The sequence below is a fragment of the Populus alba genome, chromosome 3, assembly GCF_005239225.2.
Source record: "Populus alba chromosome 3, ASM523922v2, whole genome shotgun sequence".
Lineage (NCBI taxonomy): Eukaryota > Viridiplantae > Streptophyta > Magnoliopsida > Malpighiales > Salicaceae > Populus > Populus alba.
Window position 1 is genome coordinate 18591191 of NC_133286.1, and position 21174 is coordinate 18612364.

General features: G+C 32.0%; 2 protein-coding genes across 5 annotated transcripts; one reads left to right on the top strand and one right to left on the bottom strand.

Moving 5' to 3' along the window:
- The first annotated feature begins 4433 nt into the window (after window positions 1–4433).
- Window positions 4434–8098, top strand: LOC118054456 (uncharacterized). Of its 3 annotated transcripts, XM_073407979.1 has the most exons (8): window positions 4434–4607; window positions 4690–4822; window positions 5437–5508; window positions 5827–5970; window positions 6140–6211; window positions 6294–6365; window positions 6482–6574; window positions 7959–8098. In XM_073407979.1, the coding sequence occupies exons 1-7, from the start codon at window positions 4526–4528 to the stop codon at window positions 6558–6560; spliced, it is 654 nt and encodes a 217-aa protein (XP_073264080.1). In that variant the 5' UTR covers window positions 4434–4525; the 3' UTR covers window positions 6561–6574; window positions 7959–8098. The 3 variants fall into 3 exon arrangements, with proteins under 3 accessions (XP_073264080.1, XP_073264081.1, XP_034921944.1); XM_073407980.1 differs by lacking the exon at window positions 7959–8098 and having other exon boundaries at window positions 6294–6377; window positions 6482–6914; XM_035066053.2 differs by lacking the exon at window positions 7959–8098 and having other exon boundaries at window positions 6482–6914.
- LOC118054455 (uncharacterized protein At2g33490) lies at window positions 7105–14072 on the bottom strand. Of its 2 annotated transcripts, none has more exons than XM_035066052.2 (11): window positions 13740–14072; window positions 13249–13321; window positions 11623–11697; window positions 10826–10887; window positions 10684–10746; window positions 10446–10474; window positions 10065–10269; window positions 9748–9987; window positions 9350–9403; window positions 7728–8739; window positions 7105–7333 (listed from the first exon to the last, which is right to left on the bottom strand). In XM_035066052.2, exons 1-11 carry the CDS (start codon window positions 13854–13856, stop codon window positions 7323–7325), a joined length of 1941 nt encoding a protein of 646 aa, XP_034921943.1. In that variant the 5' UTR covers window positions 13857–14072; the 3' UTR covers window positions 7105–7322. The 2 variants fall into 2 exon arrangements, with proteins under 2 accessions (XP_034921943.1, XP_034921942.1); XM_035066051.2 differs by having other exon boundaries at window positions 10678–10746; window positions 13740–14071.
- Window positions 14073–21174: the final 7102 nt, after the last annotated feature.

Genomic DNA, 21174 nt, shown 5'->3' on the forward strand with positions numbered 1-21174 from the left:
TTTGTAAAAAAAATTACGAATATATTGTCTGAGGTAATTATATAAATAATAAAGCTAACAGGTGATCAAGGGGCGTCTGTTGATAAATATTTAATGCGGCTAATTATTGTTGATTGCCACGGGGAATAGAAAAGGATAATTATTATATATTAAAACCCCTTTATTAAAATTTAGATTCTTTTTTTAACTTTAATGATAGCATGGCCATTAATTTTTTAGGGTTTCAATTTAAGTCTCCTCCTTTTATGGATGTTTTAGGAATTTCTTGTACCAGTACAAAAATCAGTACTCTTTTGTTCTTTATTATTATTTTTTCGTTGAGGAAAACTCCTTCGTATTTTTTTTTATGTTAAATTATAACACCTTCAATAAGAAGGGTGAGATACGAAAAAATTAATATGAAAAAAGAAATTTTTTTAATCATCGCTGCACCAAACATTCAAACTGAAAAAGAAAAAGAAAAAGAAAAAGAAAATACTTAAGAAAAAATAACTACAGAAAATAAAAAATGAGCAAAGTAATGAGAAGATGTATATAAATTTTGGTAGCCAATTCCTTGTAAGAAATTCTCGGGACATTTGGTACAAAATCGAAGTATGATTTTTAGTTATTAGTTATAATCTAAATATCCCTTGTCAAAGGATAAGAAAGTCACCAGCGAATCTCGATGATGAGATTCTTTAGTTCTAGGCTTTTTAGAAAACTTTACTGGATTATTTTACGCGTTGAATCAAATTCTTTCTTAGATATTATTAACGTGTTTTCAAGTAAAAATATAAAATTATAAAAAAATTAATTTGATGTGATTTAATTATATTAACATGTTTAAAGATAATTTGAATACCAATAAAAATATAGTTTAATTTAAAAATAAAATCAAGAGGTTTTATTTTTTGGATATTAAAACAAAAAATATATTATATCAATTCAGATTAACTCGAGTTAATATGTGAAATCTATTATCTAAGTCATGAGACCTTAATAACCATAACAAAAGCAAATAAATTTTTATTATTAAACTCAATTCTTAATCAATCTAATGTTAAAATATAAAATTAAAAATAAAATTCAATTAAAAAAATAAGTTGAGTCAACTTAAATTAACTTGTTAAACCTGAATTATAAGTCGAGATAATTTTATAGAACACAAATCCAAATAAAATTCAATCTGATGTTTTTTCTTGTATCTTTATCCTATTTATAGTCGTGGTAAAACTTATTTTTTATTTTGAATTATTTATTATTATTATTGTATTGTTTTGATGTGAATTTTTTTTTTAAAAAAATTAAATATATTTTTAAATAAAAATTACTATATTTTTTTTTTGCTACACTTTCAAAGACCGACTAACCCTACATTGAAAGTTGTTCTGTAGTGTCTTTTCCACTAACGGTTAAAATCTTATTTGCGCGTTACTGTACCTTTTGTTTATTTTGGTTTGGCCTTCCGTTTTCTTTTTCACTCATGTCAATCTTTTATTTTTAAAATTACTTTTGTTTTCTTTTTTAAGTTTAAATCACTCTTATATTATACATGTCAAAATAAAAACATGATATGATTTCATATAGTTAATGATTTAATAACAACCAGATTTTCTAATCAAATAACGACAAAATAAAGATAATTTTAAAAATAAAAAGGTTACATTGGTATAAAACCAAGAATAGGGAGACGAATAAAATTTGGCCGCTGTATAGATAGATTGTCACGGTTCAAAGGAAAACCCTGCCATGCATGTGCAGATCTACTATGAATTAAGAACTTGTTTAGTAAGATGCTGCCTGTTTAAATTTAAATTTTTTATTTAAAATTATTTTTTTAATGTTTTTGAATCATATGATATAATAATATTAAAAATACTTTAAAAAATAAAATAAAACACAACACTATCCAAGTAAAAAGACACTGGAAAAACTAACCACGGACTCCCAAACGAACAATTATGTCAAACTTTAAAAGACGAGTCTCACATGCCACCAACCACACAGTCCCATCTCCTCCTTGCTAGTGGACGTGGTCCATTAACCAGCTAGCCGCCACTTCTGAGTGCCTCTCCAACCCAAGAAGCAACACTTTACTTCCGAGGTAATGACCGCGATGGAAATCGATCATCATCCTCTGAAACTTTTGAAATTTTAATCTTAGCATTGCTCATATAGTTTGAATTCCTTCTTCTATTAGCATTTTCTCTGACGTTCGAAAGGATAGATAGGTCTCACCTGAGGAGAGAAGATGGTTAATTGGATATTTAGGCACAGCATTGATTGGGTCGACACAGAGAATGGTAATGAGAGCAAACAAGATCAATGCCCTTTTGTTTGATTTGCCACTCTTTCTTTTGTGATAAAGACGAAGAAAGTTCATTGATTCCATTCACATGGAGTCGATGGTGAATCTAATTCTACCTCAGATTGCACTAAAGACAGTAAAATCAGGTATAAAATCATGATTTCAATTTGGTTTTATTAGTTTTTGAGTTTTTTAAATGATTTTGTATTGTAATTATATTTTTTAATAAATTTATTTTAATTTAATTTGTCTAATTTAATGATATGTAATTCAAAACTTGATTCAAGTTGAGTTTTGTATTATACCATGTTAAGAGTTGAATTGATTAAATTTGATTGGATTTGCTATTCAACTTTATCGACCCAATCAAAACTTCAGGTAGAACTCATTGACCTCTTAAAAGAACTTCAAAACAATGTTTTTCTAAATTAGAGTAATTCTGATTAATCGTGATAAAGGTACTAAATTAGGATGGAGTTTATAACTATGAAACTTATATACACACAGCTATTTTGCTGAGGCACGATTTCTTCTTCTTCTTTTTTAAATCAAAGGTTGTGATTAATTAATATGTATACATTACAGCTAAAACACTCTTGTAGGTCTATCTCCGTTTATCGAGTCGAACAGGCACCTCCCATTTTTAAAGTGAAGTCAGGAGTATTGCTGACATAGTTGGGCTAGACTCTTGTTGATTATTCTATGACTTAAGAAAATATTTCAGAGCTATTGGAACTTTTCTAAATGTACGAAAGGGGAATTAATGAGGTCCCATATGACCATATTGCATGTCTATCCAAAGACAACTGTACTCGATCGTGTGCAAAGGCTGTTGGATAAACAAGAATAGAAAAATGTTCGAGAGCCAACGAATCTCTCCTCTAAATTGGTTGACTTACAATTTGGTTAATTACTAGAACGATGCTTCCTTCGCCATTAGTGAATTGAGAGAGTACTCTACTCCTCTGAAGCTGGGCCTTTCATTGCCGAATCTACAGTATGCTTTTAAGTCCTCGAAACACATTAAATATACGTTGTTGAAGCAACTAGAGGGAGGAAAACAGTAAATAAATACATGGGAGGCGTTTGCTCGACCACAACATATATATTTCCAAGTGATATTATTCTCTTATGCTTATGCTCTTCGGACTTGTCCATATCTATATTTTCAACACCTCTCAAGATACGCAGAAAAGTAAGTTCATTAAGAAAATCCATGCTTTAAATATTCTTTTTTCATGCTCGGGGAACTTGAAACTTGGAAGTGGGAAACGGACAGGCTTAGTGAGTCTCAAATATTCTCGTCTATCTTGTTTTGGCTCTCTTATTCGAAAAAAAGTCTGTTGATTTCGCTCATTCCGACGCTGCATGCACGCAGCACTCTGCAATCTCTATGACTAGCTACTGTCGTTATGATTTGTTCAAAAAAAATATGATTACCAAATAGCATTGAAAAACTGCTTGGTGCTTGGATTTAATGAAATCTAACAACATAATTAATTAACAACTACTAATTTTATCAAAAAAAGCAATCACTACTAACTCGATGATAATTAACAGAGAAGTCTTCACCTGCGATTATCATTATTACATGGCTAGTGAACGCTACACATGCGTGTTTGCTTCTTTCGAGTTTCAACCTTACTCTGTGGAACATAAAATAGGAAATTCCTCATGCAATCCAAATGCTAGATATTAATAGGTATATAGTTCAATTTCATTGAATTTGCATCTTTTATTTGTTAAAGTATACCCTAGTAAAGTTTCATGGTCGGTCAAGTGTGAGGACCATACAGTGGTCCTGAGTGAACTGGACTCCTCTTGTTTTACTTGCCAGGTCTCTCTCTGCTGCTACTCTCCTACCTTCCAAGTTCTGACATGGCCAGCAATGGCTGACAAGGAATAGGAATAGAGACACTGCACAGTTGATGAGGACAGAATCGTCCACGCAGGGGGGTAATTTAGAACGTGGAAGGACTCTTGGCAGCATCAGACAGAGCAACTAAACAATTGAAGAGTTAGACCCACTTCTTAAGAACTTTGCAGTGGAGAAAATTGTTTTCCTTTATTTATTTTTTCTTAATGCACAGTAACCAAACTCTTTTATGAGCTCTATAAATTCCCCGACAAATGCTGTTTCCCTTGTGCTTCCATTCTTTATACAAACTTACTGAACTCTCTACTCTCTCTCTCTCCCCATCTTGACTCTTTATTTCCAGGCCTAAAGTTCTCTAAATGGCAAGCTGTACTGTGTTACATCTTCTCGTTCTTGTTCTTCCATCAATCATTCTAGCACTAACAAATGCAAATTTAGAAGGTACACATTGGTTTTTCTTTCATTTTTCACCAACTGTGAGTATAATTGAACTGTGATTTTAACCTTTTGGTCCATGAACTAGGGGATGCTTTGTACGCTCTGAGGAGAGCAGTGAAGGATCCAGGGCATGTTCTCCAGAGCTGGGACCCAAACTTGGTGGATCCATGTACTTGGTTCCACGTTACCTGTGATGGTGATAATCGGGTTACCCGACTGTAAGCACCATACGGATATTGACTACTAATCTTCCAGCATCCCTATCTTCTTCTTTTTTCACATTTTATTTGAGCCTCTGTGCATGTTTGCTTTAATTTTTGTAGTTTGTGTGTTGTCAGGTTGTTAAGGTCTGAAAACTATGACTATATTTTTGCTTCTCAAAACAATTATTTAGACCTTAAATAGTCCAAGACATCTAATTAGGCACTAGAGACAAGCCCCTCATTTCTGACCAAATTTACTAATCTGCATGCATGCGTGACATCCATTTGTATATGAAGATCTCCAGGGTGGACAACTTTTTCAAACATGATGTTCAAAGATCATAGTACTACCATATCCTTAACTCATTTTTGTTTCTTTTTTACAACTCAAAATCTTTGAAACAGGTTGTGTGACTCTGATCATGTGCTAGTAATAAAGGAGAAGATAGGGAGAAAAAAACATGAAAGCTGTTATGTATATACATGCACATGTAAATTTGAGAGTAGCATAAATTCTGTCATGGAAGAAGTAACTCAGCACAAATAATTATCTGTTAAATTGTCAAGTAATGAACTCGACAAATTATAGAAGCAATAAATAGGGAGTACTAAAATATTGGTTGTTGCAGAGACCTTGGAAACGCAAAGCTTTCAGGCAGTCTGGTTCCCGAGTTGGGGAAGCTCGTCCGTCTTCAGTATCTGTAAGCACTTCAAACTATCCAGAGAATTTAAACCTGCCATAGCAGCAACACCATTTTTTTCATTTTCTTAACTACATAGATTAACCATCAAAACGTTTGAGGTTTAAGTGGGTTTGAATTCGTTGATAGAGTACAGCAAATCGGGTTAATCAGCTTGTTGCTAGTTTATCCAGGGCTAGATCAAGACAACATTCACCTCACCTACCATCTGGTGGACTTGCGATCAAATGGATACTAGCATTAAATTCGACATGATTTATAGTGTGCCAAGAGTTTAAAGCTAACAATACTAATGTTAGGTTTATGCTCCCTATATAGGGAACTCTACATGAATGAACTGGTGGGTCCTATACCAAGGGAACTTGGAAACCTGAAGAGCCTTGTGAGCTTGGATCTATATCACAACAACCTCACGGGGACCATTCCTGCCTCACTTTCTAAGCTTTCCAATCTTAAATTCCTGTAAGCATTCTTTCAGATCTGTGTTAATTTTAATTACCTACCCTTTGATTTACAGATGCTTGATCAGAATCAAGTGGATAAAACCATTAGTATTGTCAGGTTCGTTTTCACTTTTATGACGACCTAGCTAACGTATCTTTGCCTGGTGTGTCACGTAATTACCACGCAGGAGACTGAACGGCAACAGACTGACTGGAAGGATACCAAGAGAACTGACCAAATTGGAGAGCCTAAAGATCATGTGAGTCTTCTTCGTGATCTACAAATCACCTTTTCTTCTACACAATCTTTTGCCCGTCCAACAATCTAACATTTCTGTGCAGTGACCTGTCAAACAATGATTTATGTGGCACCATACCTGCCTCAGGTTCTTTCTCCAAGTTCACAGAGGAAAGGTAACTCATATGGTACTAACCAGACTAATTTATTGGAATCAAAAGCTTTCGTTTAATTTCTTTGTTGGAAGTGTCTTTTAATTGTTCTTTCCTTGGTGCTGGTTGTTCGAAAGCAGTTTTGTGAATAACTCAAGACTGGAAGGACCGGAACTGATGGGATCTGTGAGATACGGTGCTGCCGGAAGCTGTAAATGACAGCCCACTAAGAGGCAGTTACCTAATTCCATATATTAACTCATTATATGACAATGGTTGTGTGCTTGTTTACTCGTATAATTAATTATTAGATGCATCTAGTTAAAGTCACACCAAGAAATCCTCTTTATTATGAGAAGAATCTCTCGTCTTCCATCAAAAAAAGGAAAAAAAGAGTAGAATCTCCAAATCACCATATCTTGCGGTTACCATCACCCAATTGCAGTTCCTTTTGCGGTAACATAATATAACGATCACATGTAGTCCACTCTTTGATGATATTAAAAAAGATAGTGGAGATAAAAAGAGAGGGAACGAACCTCTGCTTTCAGAAATGGAGGTCTTTATTTTTTATCTTTGGCAAGTCGGTGAACATCACGGAACATGATTGCTTTGGGACAGCGAAATCACTCGAGTGAACATGACGGGAAATGTAGAATAATCTATCCAGTTAGGGCTCCACTACACAACTCAACTCTGTTATGCGAAATGGTCCTTAATTAAGGACAAGAAATCAATGAGATTATACAAATGGGGGAAATGCTGAAGGGGAAAATAAATGGAATTTTGCTATTACTTCCAAGGAGAGCAAAAAAATATAAATATCAACGGATTAACAAAAATAACAATACAAGCCAAAAATCAGTAGACAAGGATTATATTTACAGTTCTCCCACTGTACCAAATGATGCGAGAATCGTGCGAGCTCAAATTTTGGTTGCTGAACTTGAAGCAAAGCTCTATCGCTATAAAAGAATCGAATCAAACTGCACCTGCATTCACCAAATGTGAGGTTTAGAAATGATACCGCTGTCGTTAATGAAAACAAAGCTCGGATGCATGAGCATGTATACATTAAAAAAACTAAATTCATTTACATTTGGTGCATGTACATGTCTATCCAAGTAACTAAAATTATGCATCTCTATAAATTATTTAAATGAAAAATTACAACTGATGAAAAAACATGCAAGAGTTTCTTTTCTCAGATGCATACAATTTGTTCTCATTGGGACTTCAGCTAGTATATGAATGGTTTTATGCGATCAAAAAATGTACCTAGACCAGTCTAACCCCCAGAACTAATAACCCCAGTGTGACACTGATGCGTGAGCATAACTTATCCTAAACTAAATAGCCATTCAAATGCTTTGGATTATGAATTACCTCTGATTTGAACTGTCTGATTGACGATCCGGGAACCAGTGGATGATGGCTGGGTGTTAGATAAAGATATAGGGGTTAGAGGAGGTGAGGCAACATTCTCAACAATCCCTGAATTCTGAGCGACCATTACTCTATGTCTGCTAGAGGGTATTGAAAGACTGCGAGGGACAACTTGAGAAGGTGTAGGCAGTTGAGATTCTACATTTGATGTTGACGTTTTCCTTGTACCAGGAAGCATGTGGCCTTTGGGCAACAGTGGAGCTGAATGACCAACCAAACCTACAGCCCCTGGAGACTTGGAGGTTGAACTGACTGGGGGTCTGGGAAGCTCATGTAGCTCGCTGATTTTGGGTGAGGACACAAATGGAGGGGAAGAACTAGGAGATACTTTTGGTGATATTCTTGGAGACACTTTCGTAGATGATGAAAATAATTGGGGCGTTGGATTTCGCAAAAGGGGTCCAGAGAACAATTGTGGATGTTCTGCGGAGACTGCCTTGGTAGACCATGGCTGGGATGTAATAGGACCAGAAAAGGCATATCTTTTGATTTTCTTAGATTCAGCGCCAGCCGGTGGCTCAAGCCTTGAAAAAAAGAGTCCATCAGCTAGAGGAGGAGGTAATCGGGTGGATGCAGTGTTGTTGTTGCTCTCCTTGAGCACTGACTGTGAATTTATAGCAGGGGGCTTGCTAGACATTTCAACTCCTAGTAACTTATCGTTTTTTTTAGGGCCAATAGGGGATGAGTGCCACAAATTCGGAGGACGTCCACTCAAACTTGTCTTTAATGTTTGAGAAACCGGGCTACCAGGTCCTGTAGAATTTGAACTCTTTGGGTCTGCTGGAGTAGGCAATACGTAAGTGTTGAACTTTCGGGTGGATGATGGCATCAGTTGTTTTGTTTTTCCAGCTGGATCAGATTTCGCTTCAGCAAAAAGCGGAGCTGATTGGGTGCCTGCACTAAGTTCTCCCTTAATAGGAAACGATGTCCTGTAACTTTTATCTAGATTTTCCTGCAAGCAATCCAAAGAGAAGTATAAAACTCACCATCAGTCAAAGATCTGATGTCCTGGTTGTGCATTATAGAAATAGATTACAGCAAACATTCATGTTTGAGCTGAAATAGAGCAAGATATGCGGGGCTCTATGAGTAGAAAGGGTGAAAGTCTGTATGTATCTGTCAACTCATCCAACCCAACTCAATTAGTGAAAGTCTGTATGTATCTGTCAACTCATCCAACCCAACTCAATTACTCAAATGGGAGATCTATAAATACACGTTCAAGTGGATATCCAGAACGAATAAATAATATTATCTAATAGCAGGAAACACTAAGAGCAGATATGGCATGTATTGTGTTCCATTACGTTACTTATTATTGAGATTATCCATGCTAAGGCTTTCATACTGATTTTGCCAGGTTATTAGTTCAAGCACACAAATCATTTTTAAGAAAACAATTTCAGGCGTGCAAGGATGGTGAAATATGATAGTAGTTCTTAGATTTAGAAAGCCTGGCCAGGCAGATTAGATCACTCATTAACAGGCCTACAATTGCATTACACAGATATGAAATCAGCATGATCACTTGGAACACCCAAGTCCACAATATGAAGGTTTACCTTTGCCATTTCCAATGTCACAACTTGGGGAAATGTAATGTCCTCCAAATCCAACTGCACAAATTGTTATACAGCAAGTTGAAGTTAAAATGGAATAGAAATTCAGTTGAAGGATGCATTGATAGAAAAAATTGGAAATCATGACGAGTGACTATAAAAGATCGTCTTGAGTTGTTTATCCTGTGGAATAAGTTTCAACATGAACAGGTAACACAGAAAGGTCAATCCTAGAATTCAGAATTTATGCACTAGAAACCACAAGTGAAATGTGCAAATTTCCTCCTTTACAAGGCAATGCTATTCATAAAATCGTAAAACACAATGCATTATAGTTGCTTTTCTGAAAAGAAAAGGTAAGCTGATTGGCTCCACTGATGAAAAGTGCATTGAAGTCTTACCTCCATTGACTTTATTGATTTGGAAACTTCTTGCTCCTGGTCATTTTGTCCATAGTCAAAGCTCAATTCTCCATCATCAATGGCATCATCATAATCTTCATCATCATCATAATCATCATCATCCCTCCCATCATCATCAAGGGCACTAAAGTGGTAATCTATATGCTGCTGTTCTGAGACCAATTTGACATGCGGCTCAACTGCTTCAAGAGATTTAAGAGCCTTCTTAAAGAAGCACAGCTGCTTTCAAGAAAGAAGCAGGATTAACTATTAAACCAACAGGTTTTTTTAAAAAAATTGTTTGAAGAAAAAGAAACCTGAGCAGCATGGTGCCGAGCCGCCTGTGTAAGAAGACTGCGTGATTGTCCTTCCTTCAGGGATTTAAGACGAAAAACAAACAAAGTGGCCTCCTCATCATATTCATCATGAGCTGCTTGTATTTGCTGCATAGAAAAACACTCTCCCTTTCCATTTCTTCCACTCACTCTTTCTCTCTGTCCCGCCATGTGCGCATATACATCTCTGTAAACCAAGCAACACGGGGAGAAGAAATTTATATCAAATTTCAGGGCTTTCATTTTTCTTTTTATTTGTTTCTGATCTTTCCTTCCTTTTGTTTTTTTTTTTTTTTTTTTTTTTTTGTGAGTGTGTGGGTGCAGGTGCAAGTTTAGAAAGGTGCTTGAAATAGTACCACAAACCTTTTCTCATCACACTGCTGCTTCATCTCCTGTATGAATGAAAAAAGTCTTCAGCGACTGCTCCTTCAGTAAAATGCTTTAACTACCATATACAAGATAATAGAAAAAATAATAAAATAAATGTTTAAGTGTGAGCACTGATTTCAATCATTAAGAATTTAAGCATTTTCCAACGATAATTTAACATGAAAAGTTATAGATAGTCTAAGTTAATGAAAGCTTGTAAGATGACCTCAACTGTTTGAAGTTCTTTCAGAAGAGACTCTGACGGGCTTATGATTGTCTGATTTATGTGAGAACGCTGAAAATATCAAACTAAAAATCAGTACCACAACAAAGCCAGGACTCTTAGTAATTTTTATTACAAAACAACAACTCACGTAGCCGTCAACAAGTTTCTGGAGTTCAAATTGCACTTTTCCCAGCATCAGCAAGACCCTGCCTGCAAAGAAAACAGAGCCAACTTCAGCTTCTCTTCCTGTCACCTTCTTGGAATGCAACTATATGTAATTGAATATGCACTCAAAAGGAACAAATTCATTGAATTAAAGACCAATTATTATCATTGCATTAAAGTTTGTCTAAATGCATCACCATAATCTTTTTGAAAATTGAAACTTGAAATGGTATCTTCAGTTAAAACTGATGAAAAAACAGGTTAGATTGTTGATTCTGTAACAAATGCACAAGTAAATTCTCTAGCAACTTAAAGAAGAGAAAGTAGAATCAATTTGAACATAACTTCAATAAAACAAAGATGTTAATAAAAACACAGTTTCCAAAGTACAGGCTCATGAAAACAACTCTAGTTAGGTCCCTGGATCTATAGTATGTATCAAGACAGTAGAATATTGACTGTGAGTTAAGTATTTCTCAGTCAAATGTGATTTTCCGAAGTAAGAATTAGTAGAAAAGGATTAGGATGGTTTAGCTTTATATCTTCATTGCAAATGTCAATAAATCTATACAAAAGAAATGCAACTCAGATGTTACAACAAACACTGAAAAGAAGTCCTAGTCCCCACTAACAATTTTCTTTTAACTTTCAACATCAATATCATGATGAACAAACCTGTCCACCATGAAGTTATTGAGATCCTTAGTAAATCAAGTCACCTACTATCTATTCAAATTATCTAATGAACAAGAAGAGTAAAGAAAGTATTCATTAACTTACCACTTTCTTCATCATCATTCAATGCAGTTTTCGCAAGAAGGCAAGCACCCATTTCATGCAATGATTCTGAGAATTCTGAGGAAAGACAGAAGTGAGAACATTCTAGAATCACACACCAAAACAGGATCCTTCAAAACATGCAAGTTCTCTAAATCAACACATAAAACACTGTGATGTTCACTAATGAACTCATTTTAAATCCTCACTCAGTAAATCCTCACAATCTATAAACCAAAAGGCCAACAGCAAGCTAAAATGCTGGAAAGTGCCACATGTGCATAACTTAGGCTACTGCCAGTCATGGTTCATCTGGTGGGAATCTATTGCAACTTAAGCTTCCAAAACAGGTTTTAATCTTAGAGATGACTTTCTTTTGGATAATATTTTGAATCAGAACATCACCCAGGTATCACATAACAGTCACAGTTTATTTAAGAAACTTGTTAAGCAATCAACATAATTTTTAATAATTTTAACAAATGGTCATTGTAGTAAATACATATAGGAACTAATATCACAAAAAAAAAAAAAAGCAATATAAGATGCTACATAACCTTGTTGATTCTTAATTTGTACAAATAATTTGCAAAATAAAATGTGGAAGAGAGTTGAGGTATTTGGATTAGATCTTAAAAAGATCACTAGGATGTTTAGTTTAGATGCAGAATCTGAAGAGTGAAGATTGATATTGGTGAAATTACTGAACAAAATTAAAAGTGAATGTGAAGAGTTGTTGGAGACTATCAATGACAAAACAAAAAACAAATTGGCTGCCAAACCAAGGTTTTCTGTAGCATAACAGCCAGAATATGCATGATAGCTCTTATGGTTATGTAATAGGCTGTGGTGGTGTGAAAGGAAAAAATGCTGCAGAAGTGGTTTGTAATGATAAAGGCTGCCTGATTTCCGTTATGTTATATATCACCAGTGTTATGCAAAAATTTAGTTCTTGCCATTTGTTATGTACCAAGTTTGTTCATGAAATTGGGTACTCAACAGACCTCCAACTCACTCATTGCAGAGCAATCGTCATGCGCAAAACATGATTTGTGTGATCTAAATAACTCCATACCCCGTGCCAGCAAAAGAAAGCTAATGTGATATTTTAATCGCAACTACTAAGCCTTTCCTTTCTAAATGTTTTGTTCTGTGAACCATAATAATTAGCTTTTGCAATGTTGCCATTGGATGTTAGTTGATGACTGGGAGCTGAGACTTCTTCAAATTTATAGTATAACATTGCCTTAAAAAACTTCAAGCTTCATTTCTTAAGGGACCATATGGCTGCTACTTCGTTCTAATTGAACCACCAACTACCAATAATGGAACTTCCACCAAAACATTATCATTATTAGCTTCACACTTCAAGTTCCCCCTCCCAGAAAAAGAAAAAAAAAAAATGCAGTAAATGAACGCGAGTTTTAAGCGAAAAACATTTTGTTGAGGGGAAATGAGAATGGCACTGGTGGACTAACAATCAAATGATAGTGTTAGTAAAACTGTAAATACCCAGGCCGATACAAGAATATCAAACTCGATGCCCCTTCTTATGAATTGACGGTGGTATCCATGGAAAAAGAATACAAGGAATTCAAGTAAAGTACAGTGCAAGAAAAAAAGGAGTACCAAAGGCACAATTGGCGGTTCCAGCGGCAGCAGAAAGTAAGCTATCATAGCAATCTTTCATATCTATCATGTCCTGAAAATGATAAAAAGCAACCAGATTTTATAAGAAACAGAAACAGAATCCCAAGCGATCAAAAGCACAGAAAAAAGTAGCTAACATTCGATCATTAATATAGCTTAAAATAATGGTTTATTAAAGTAATTATACATAATCTATTCACTAACCAAACCAATCATTTCAATGTTTCTGCTTTCCCTTTATTACAATTATTACTACTATTATTATTTTTATCCAAACAACCTCAAAAGACTGATCAGATCAAATTAAGCTTAAAATCCTCAATTATCTATTCAACAACAACAACAACAAAAGGTTGCAATTGACCGACACAAAATGAAAATTATTTAAGTAAGAACAAGCTGCAGTCGTGTTTGGTTGCTGCGAAATCAAGGCAAAGCAAGAACGAGAGAGGGAGAGGAGTGAAGAGTACCTGAGAGGCTTTAGCAAGCTCATGTGATTGAGAGAAAGAGGGAAGATCCCTTGGGTTTTTATGTACTGCTTGTTTGTGAAGTGAAGCATATCCTCTCAATTTCCTAAGTGATTTCATCTCCTTGCCTTTGATGAGGAGGGTGGGAAGGTAGGAATTGAATTCGTTTCTCTTGCTGGTGTTAAAATCCAAAATAAATAAATTTGAAGAGCTTTTCTTTAGATAACAACGTAATTGGTGAATGGGAAGGAGGAAGAGGGAATGAATAATATTCTCTCTTATGGAATATAAACGGAAAGGAAGAGAAGAAAGATCAAAGCAAAGAAATCTCAGTCTCACCAAATTACGACGATTCATTTCATTATTTATTTAAATTAAATCAACAAACGACTTAAAGGGGCAGTAAAAAAATTAAGAATTACTTTTAAGACAATTTTCTTTTGTTTCTCCTCTCCCTTGGATTATTTCCTTGTGTTTGGACAATAAAAATTAATAATTGATAAGGATGTATTATTTTTAATTTTTTATTTGAATTTTAAAGTAGTATATTATTGGTCAAATACGAAACATACTTTCTCATTTTTGGTCCACGGTCAAAATCTCACTACTTCTCATTTCTCCCCCTGGACAAATACAAATTCTTTATGATGACTGCCTTATAATCTCGGTTTTCCTCCTTCATTTTAATCCTTACTGATCACCATAACTAAGGGGTGTTTGGCACGGGAGTTTTGAAAACAAATTATTTTTTTAATATTTTTTATTATTTTAATGTGTTGGTGTAAAAAATAAATTTTAAAAATAAAAATTTATTATTTAATTTATTTTCAAATAAAAAACATTTTAAACAACCAATTTACATCCTATTCCAACACCCCTGAAATAGATCAATTCATCTGTGCCGTTGGTGTTATATAGTTTTGAGATGATCATCATTACGTAAGCAACACCACCCACCACTTATTTACTTGTTAATATTATTATTTATCGTGTATTTAAGATGCTGATGTTATAAAGAAAATATTAAGATATTATGCAAGTGACTATATAGAGGTCAATTCAATCAAGCCCTCCCATAGTTTATATCCTATCTCCGACACTTACTGTGCAGGATTCTAGAATTCCACAATAAGGATATGCTGGACAAGGGATGAGTGGAATTAAATTTTAGAACGGTAATTGTTAATTTGGTGTTAAAAAAAAAATGAGTGATTGTTAATGAGGTTGAAACTTAACCTCCAAAATAAGTAATCTTAGCTCCGGTTTGGTTTTGAGTTCTAAACAGAAGTTGGGTGAAATTTAGATAAAAAAAAAACTATGTTTACAGTTATTATTATTTTTTGAATCGTTTTAATATATTAATATTAAAAATAATTTTTTTAAAATAAAAAATATTATTTTAATGTATTATTGAGAGAAAAACACTTTAAAAAACAATCATTATCACACTTTTAAATACTCTCTTAATGATAAAAATTTTATCTTTTTCTTTTTCTTCCAACTTATAATTAAATCAATTTCCTCTCTTGTAAATCATACTCTCTAGTATACATTGTTTGATATTTATTATTTTATATTTGATTATAAATGATCTCACTAATACACTTGATTTTAGCCTCCAAGCGATCAATCTTAAAAGTTGACTTCCACATCATTAAATATACTTTTATAATTGTTATATATTTCTCTAATAATTCACCCTTCATTCTTTTAATCTTGCACCACACACCACCTTTAATATCATAGAGTTTAAGAGAAAATGTTATATACTCAATAAACATAAACCAAGAGTCTATATAAAAAAATCCGGAAAGTGATAAATGTGCGAGTGTACTCCTTTTAATCCTTTATTGTTTCACAAATATTAATATTTATTTGGATAGAAGATAACTTATGTTTTTTTTAATAAAAATAATATTATTTTAGCTTTTAAAGATGTGGTTTATATTTAAAAGATATTATATCTTTTAAAAAAAATCTCCATATTTTCAAGCCAAACAAACTTTAAGTCAAGATTTTTATTGCGAAATGGGAATCTTAATAGAACAAATACTAGGCAAGAAAAACATTTCCTTAAATGGAAATTTTGTCCATACAAATTTCTAATTGTAGGAGCCAGGAGACGTATGAAACAGTTATGGATAAATACAAGGGTCAAAAAGATTTTCAAAACTGTATCGATCGAGTAAAGCAATCATCAATAATTATTTAGGCTGTGGGAATCTATTGTTGACCTGAAAAATCATACAGATTAAATGAGAAAAATAGACCAGATGAGACAAGAGAGGAAGAATTAATTAAGCTTCAAGGTGTTATTATTTGATGAAGAAAAAAATACTAGAGATCGTATTATTGAGGAAATTAAAGAATGTTCAGAAATAGTATAAGTTAGTTTGTACGCCAAAGTCTTCATGTGTATATATAATTTGATTGAGTAACAAAGTAAAGAGATCATTATTTACGCATTGGAAAAATCCCATTTAATTAAATATATATAAGATTGAATCTAATAAACAATGAAAATCTTAAATTTTAATCAATCGTTTTATTTGGTTACAAAATAAAAAATATTTGAAGATTAATTAAAAGTAAATATCACGTGATTTTACAATACATGAATTTATTTAAGCTACATGGTTGATCTTTCTTTCTTTCTTTCTTTTTTAACCATTATTTGAATTAAAAAATATTTAATTATCTATTACGCATTTGTTGGTACAAATAACCCCCGCATAAACAAACAATCCACACGGTTTGATGTAGGATTAACGTCAAAGCCCAGAAAACTTAAATTTTAATGCATCACGTCCCGCGTTCGAGTACAAAAATATTGACCACAGAGGAGGGAAAGTGGTTATTTAATCTCTCATTTTCCCATTTTTTTATTTTCCCAATCAAACAATTCTACAGACGGGGAAGCCTGGGAATTGTTGTTGAGATGCTGGAGGGGACAATAATGTGTTGTGGACTTGCTTTTTTTATTTGTTTGAAACTTCCCCACTACTGTTTCCAATTATTTGCATCTATATTTCTATAAATCTTTATTATAATAATGATTAAAGCCAAGAGACGTAGACTTTCTATGGTCAACAAAATCGCCTTCCTTGGTGTCTAAGTTATGGAACCTCCTCGCAACCTCCATGACCTTCCACTCTAGATTCGAACGATTAATCTGCCGTGTCGGCGACTCCCGTGATACTTGTTATGACGAGTCAAAAGCAGTCCCAGCCTCGCAGGTATGTGTTATTGGACTGACGTTTACTCTACTAGGAGATTGATGATGTGAAAAGATAAAAATCCAATATGCTTGATGACCCGAAATTGTACTGTCATTTCATAAAATTATATATTACATTTCAAAAATCCCCTTGAGCAACATAAGAAAATAATTTTATTTAAGAAAAAAATGATGGCTGGTTTTTCTTATTTCTTAAGGAATCTACATAAAATTTTATATTATGTCCTTATTATATAGATACAAATTGAGCCATTTATCCCATTATATATAGTTTCTAGATCTGAAAATTATGAGCTAAAATATAAATTTAAAATGTAGATAAGCAGATTTAATTATACTTTAAGGAGATTGTGTCATTTTAGTTATTCATGAAAATTATAGAGCAGATTGTGTCATTTTAATTGTTCATGATATATATTTAGCAACGGAGGATGTAAGAGCTTTTATGGAAATCCCAACAAAACTTAGTAGCATGTGCTCCAATTAAATGCCATTAGATCTATTGTCATTAAATATATATTAAGCTCTGTTTGTTTGCAGGAAAGTGGTTTCCTTTGGGAAAGTGAATTCCGGAAAAAGTGAATTCCGGAAAAGTATTTTCCGATATTTGACAGTGTTATGGAAAATGAACTGGAAAACACTTTCCAGTGTTTGGTTGTGTTATGAAAAATGAACTGGAAAATAATTTATTAATAAATTAATTTTTTTTCAAATTTATCTAATATATATAAAATATTTAATCACTTACAATAAAAAAAAAATCTAAAAAGTATTTATAATGATGAATTTTTTTTATTATATCCTATATTCATACATAGCTTATTAAAATAATGAAGAATAAATCTTACAAATTAAAAAGTTGAATGAGAATGAAATTGAAAAAAAATATATAATTTCATAAATTATCTCAAATAAAATAAATAATAATTAAAATAATAGAGATCAAATCTAAAAAATTTTAAAAAAAAATGAAAGATGAAGAAATTAAAATAATAATAATCAATATTTTATAAATTATTTCAAATAAAATAAGTAACAATCAAAAGAATGAGAATCAAATTTGATAGATAAATTTTTTTAATAAAAATATGATAAGGAAAAAGCAAATAGCAATTATAAAAATAAGGACCAAAGTTAATATAAAAATAAAATTTTAAGAGATGAAATTAAAAAATAAATATTCAAAACAAAATATATATACCAATCAAAAGTTTGAGGATTAAATTTAATATAATCAGCAAATAATGACATTTCTAAATTTTTCACAACTTCCGGAAAGTGTTTTCCCCCTAAATTTTTCAGGAAAACACTTTCCTGAAAATCAAGTCAAATTTTTCTTTTACTGGAAAGTGTTTTCCATTGACCAACTTTTCTACTGGCAAACAAACACAAGAAAGTTTGGAAAGTGATTTCCCGGAAACCACTTTTCGAAAAACAAACACAGCTAAAGGGAAAACATTTTCCTGAAAACCAAGTCAAATTTTTCTTTGACTGAAATTGACTGGAAAGTGTTTTCCGTTGACCGGAATGTATTTTTTGTTGATTAGAAAGTGTTTTTCGTTGACCGAAAAGTGTTTTCCGTTGACCAACTTTTCTAATGACAAACAAACACTGGAAAGTTTGGAAAATGGTTTTCCGGAAACTACTTTCCGGAAAACAAACATAGCCTTAGCAATAATGACAATCGCTATGAAAGAATTCATTAAATCATGTTTAAAGTTTTTATATTTTCTTCTCGAGCAGTGATAAACATCAAGAAAATTTTTTAAAAATAAATATAAACTAATATATTATAATCTTAAATTGGGACCTACTCTCATTTTCTCTATGATCTGAGTTTCTTTTAGGGTTTTATCATGTGTTGTCCTGGTGTAGTTTTCGACAGCAAGGCTTCTTCTTCTTTATTTTTCATTCAATAATCCTAGATTTAGTATTCTTTCTTCTAGATCTAATATTTTTTTATATCATATTTTTCTAGCTTATCCGATATTTTCTTTAGTTTAAGGCTTGGTCTTGATCTTACCTGTTATTTGTTTTTCCTGTGTCATCTTTACTTTTTATGGGTATTAATTTGGAATGTAATGAAAGTTTATGTAGATTGCTAATATTTTAATTTTTGATCCTTTGACTAAAAAGGCGTATCAAGTGGAAGATCAGGTAGTATAGCTACTGATAGATTGATACTGATTAAAAAAAAAAAATGTTAATTGTTCGTCCATTTGTAAGATGATTTTGATTTTTTATATATTTGAATTTTAGATCTTCAGTTTTCTTTGCAAAATTCACGTTGTATTTTTTCTGTGGACGTCCTTATAATAACATGTTAACCCGTTTCATTTTCTATACAGAATTGTATTGTATTATGGTTGACTTCATATCTAGATGTCGAAGTCTTCTCCAATTTTAATTTAATGAAATACCTATCTTTGTCAAAAATAAATAAACTTGGACCTGCTTGTACGTAGGTTTCACTAATCTAATGATCCATGTGTATTTTCTTATTTTCTTCGTACAGTATTTTTTAATGTTTAATTAATATATATTAGTATTCTCTTAAAAATGCTTCAAGCCTCAATAATTTTTTTAAAAATGTACATGTATTATTAAAAAAAACCTAAATGGTGTGGAGTTTCTACATGCTCCATAGCAAGTAAGGAGAAATAATAGTATTTTCTGTTATTTTTTTTTAGTCCTTTGATTTTTTTTCTACCCCAATCATTAAAGTTTTTTTTTTAAAAAAAAATCATTATTCTACATTGCATTGAAAGGAGAATCATGCTTGATAATTTGTTTATATTTATTTTTTATGTGGTCATCATGGTATCAAAAAAAATTTCAAATTGGATTGATACTTAATTTTAAAAATAAAAAAAATGTTTTCATTGCTTGCAAAAAATTAAAAATAAAAACAAAATTGAAAGTGAGGTAACTATTCACAATTTTTTTTTAACTGGTCATTGAGCACCTGTTCAAAGATTTTGGCCTATTGACTTTTCATTTTCTTGTTATCCCTTTAGTTTAAAAACTTTTACTTTTAATTCAAAATTTTATTTTATAAACATTTATGTGTCTAAGTTTAAGGAGAGAGAGATGTTAAAAAATGGTGAAGGAAATTAAAAGTTATCGGTTGGTAAGATTTCATTATAAAAAAAAAAACGAAATTTGTGGCAATGTGTTTATCTAGAAAAGTAGAGTCATTGAGATGTTTTTGAGTTTCTATTTTACCCAAAAAAAAAAAGGATTGAGAGAGAATTATTTGTTTAATTTTATGTTTTTGAATTGATTTAAATGTATTTTAAGTTGATAAATTAATTTATTAAAGTTCTAATGGTGTTTGTAAGGTATTTTATGTGAAAACAAATTGAAAAATAATTCTTAAAGTCCAAGAATCCACAACATAATTTTCCAGATATCGTTATGGTGAATGTAATCTAGGTAAGTAAATAATATGTCATCTATTTTTTTATATATAAAAAAAAATGATTGGACTAAGCATTTTATAAAAATCAGATAAAACAAGGCTAGGCATATAGGTTTATGGGCTAGATATGTTGTCCTATCTAAGCCTAAATTCCTGGCATTTTTAAACTTTTTTATTTTTTCCTTCAATCTTAATTATAATTCATTTAAATAAGTTAATTAAAATTTTATTTTTGGATATCATTTTATTAAATATCATTCAAGTTTTATTTTGTTTTCAAGTACAATTGTAGCATTGGTTTTTATAACATTAACAAAAAAAATTATTGCTATTTGTAATGCTTTTGTATTTAAAAAAATTTTATTTGGTTGTTTTCATATATATGTTGATTTTTATTATTGTATGATTAAATGTAAAGAAATTTCCAAAACATAAAGTTATTAAACCCAACTAGATCTATAACTTAAGTCATATATTTGATGGATAAACCTGAGTTAATTCAAAATATCATCATCGTAGTATAGGTAGAAAAAGAGTTAAAACAATGTTGTCTTGAATGTTTTTATAAAATCAAATTGTTTTTAAACAATTTTTATTTTGAATAGTTAGATTGACTGAGTTATATCAAGTCAACTCCAACTCAGTTTAATTTTAAACATGAGCCAAGGCAACAATTCAAAAAAGCTCATCGCAACAACTTGTAGACATTGTATTGTTATTAAACTTTTTAATAAATTTGTGTCGAACTTATAATAATATTAATTTTTTGAATTAAAATT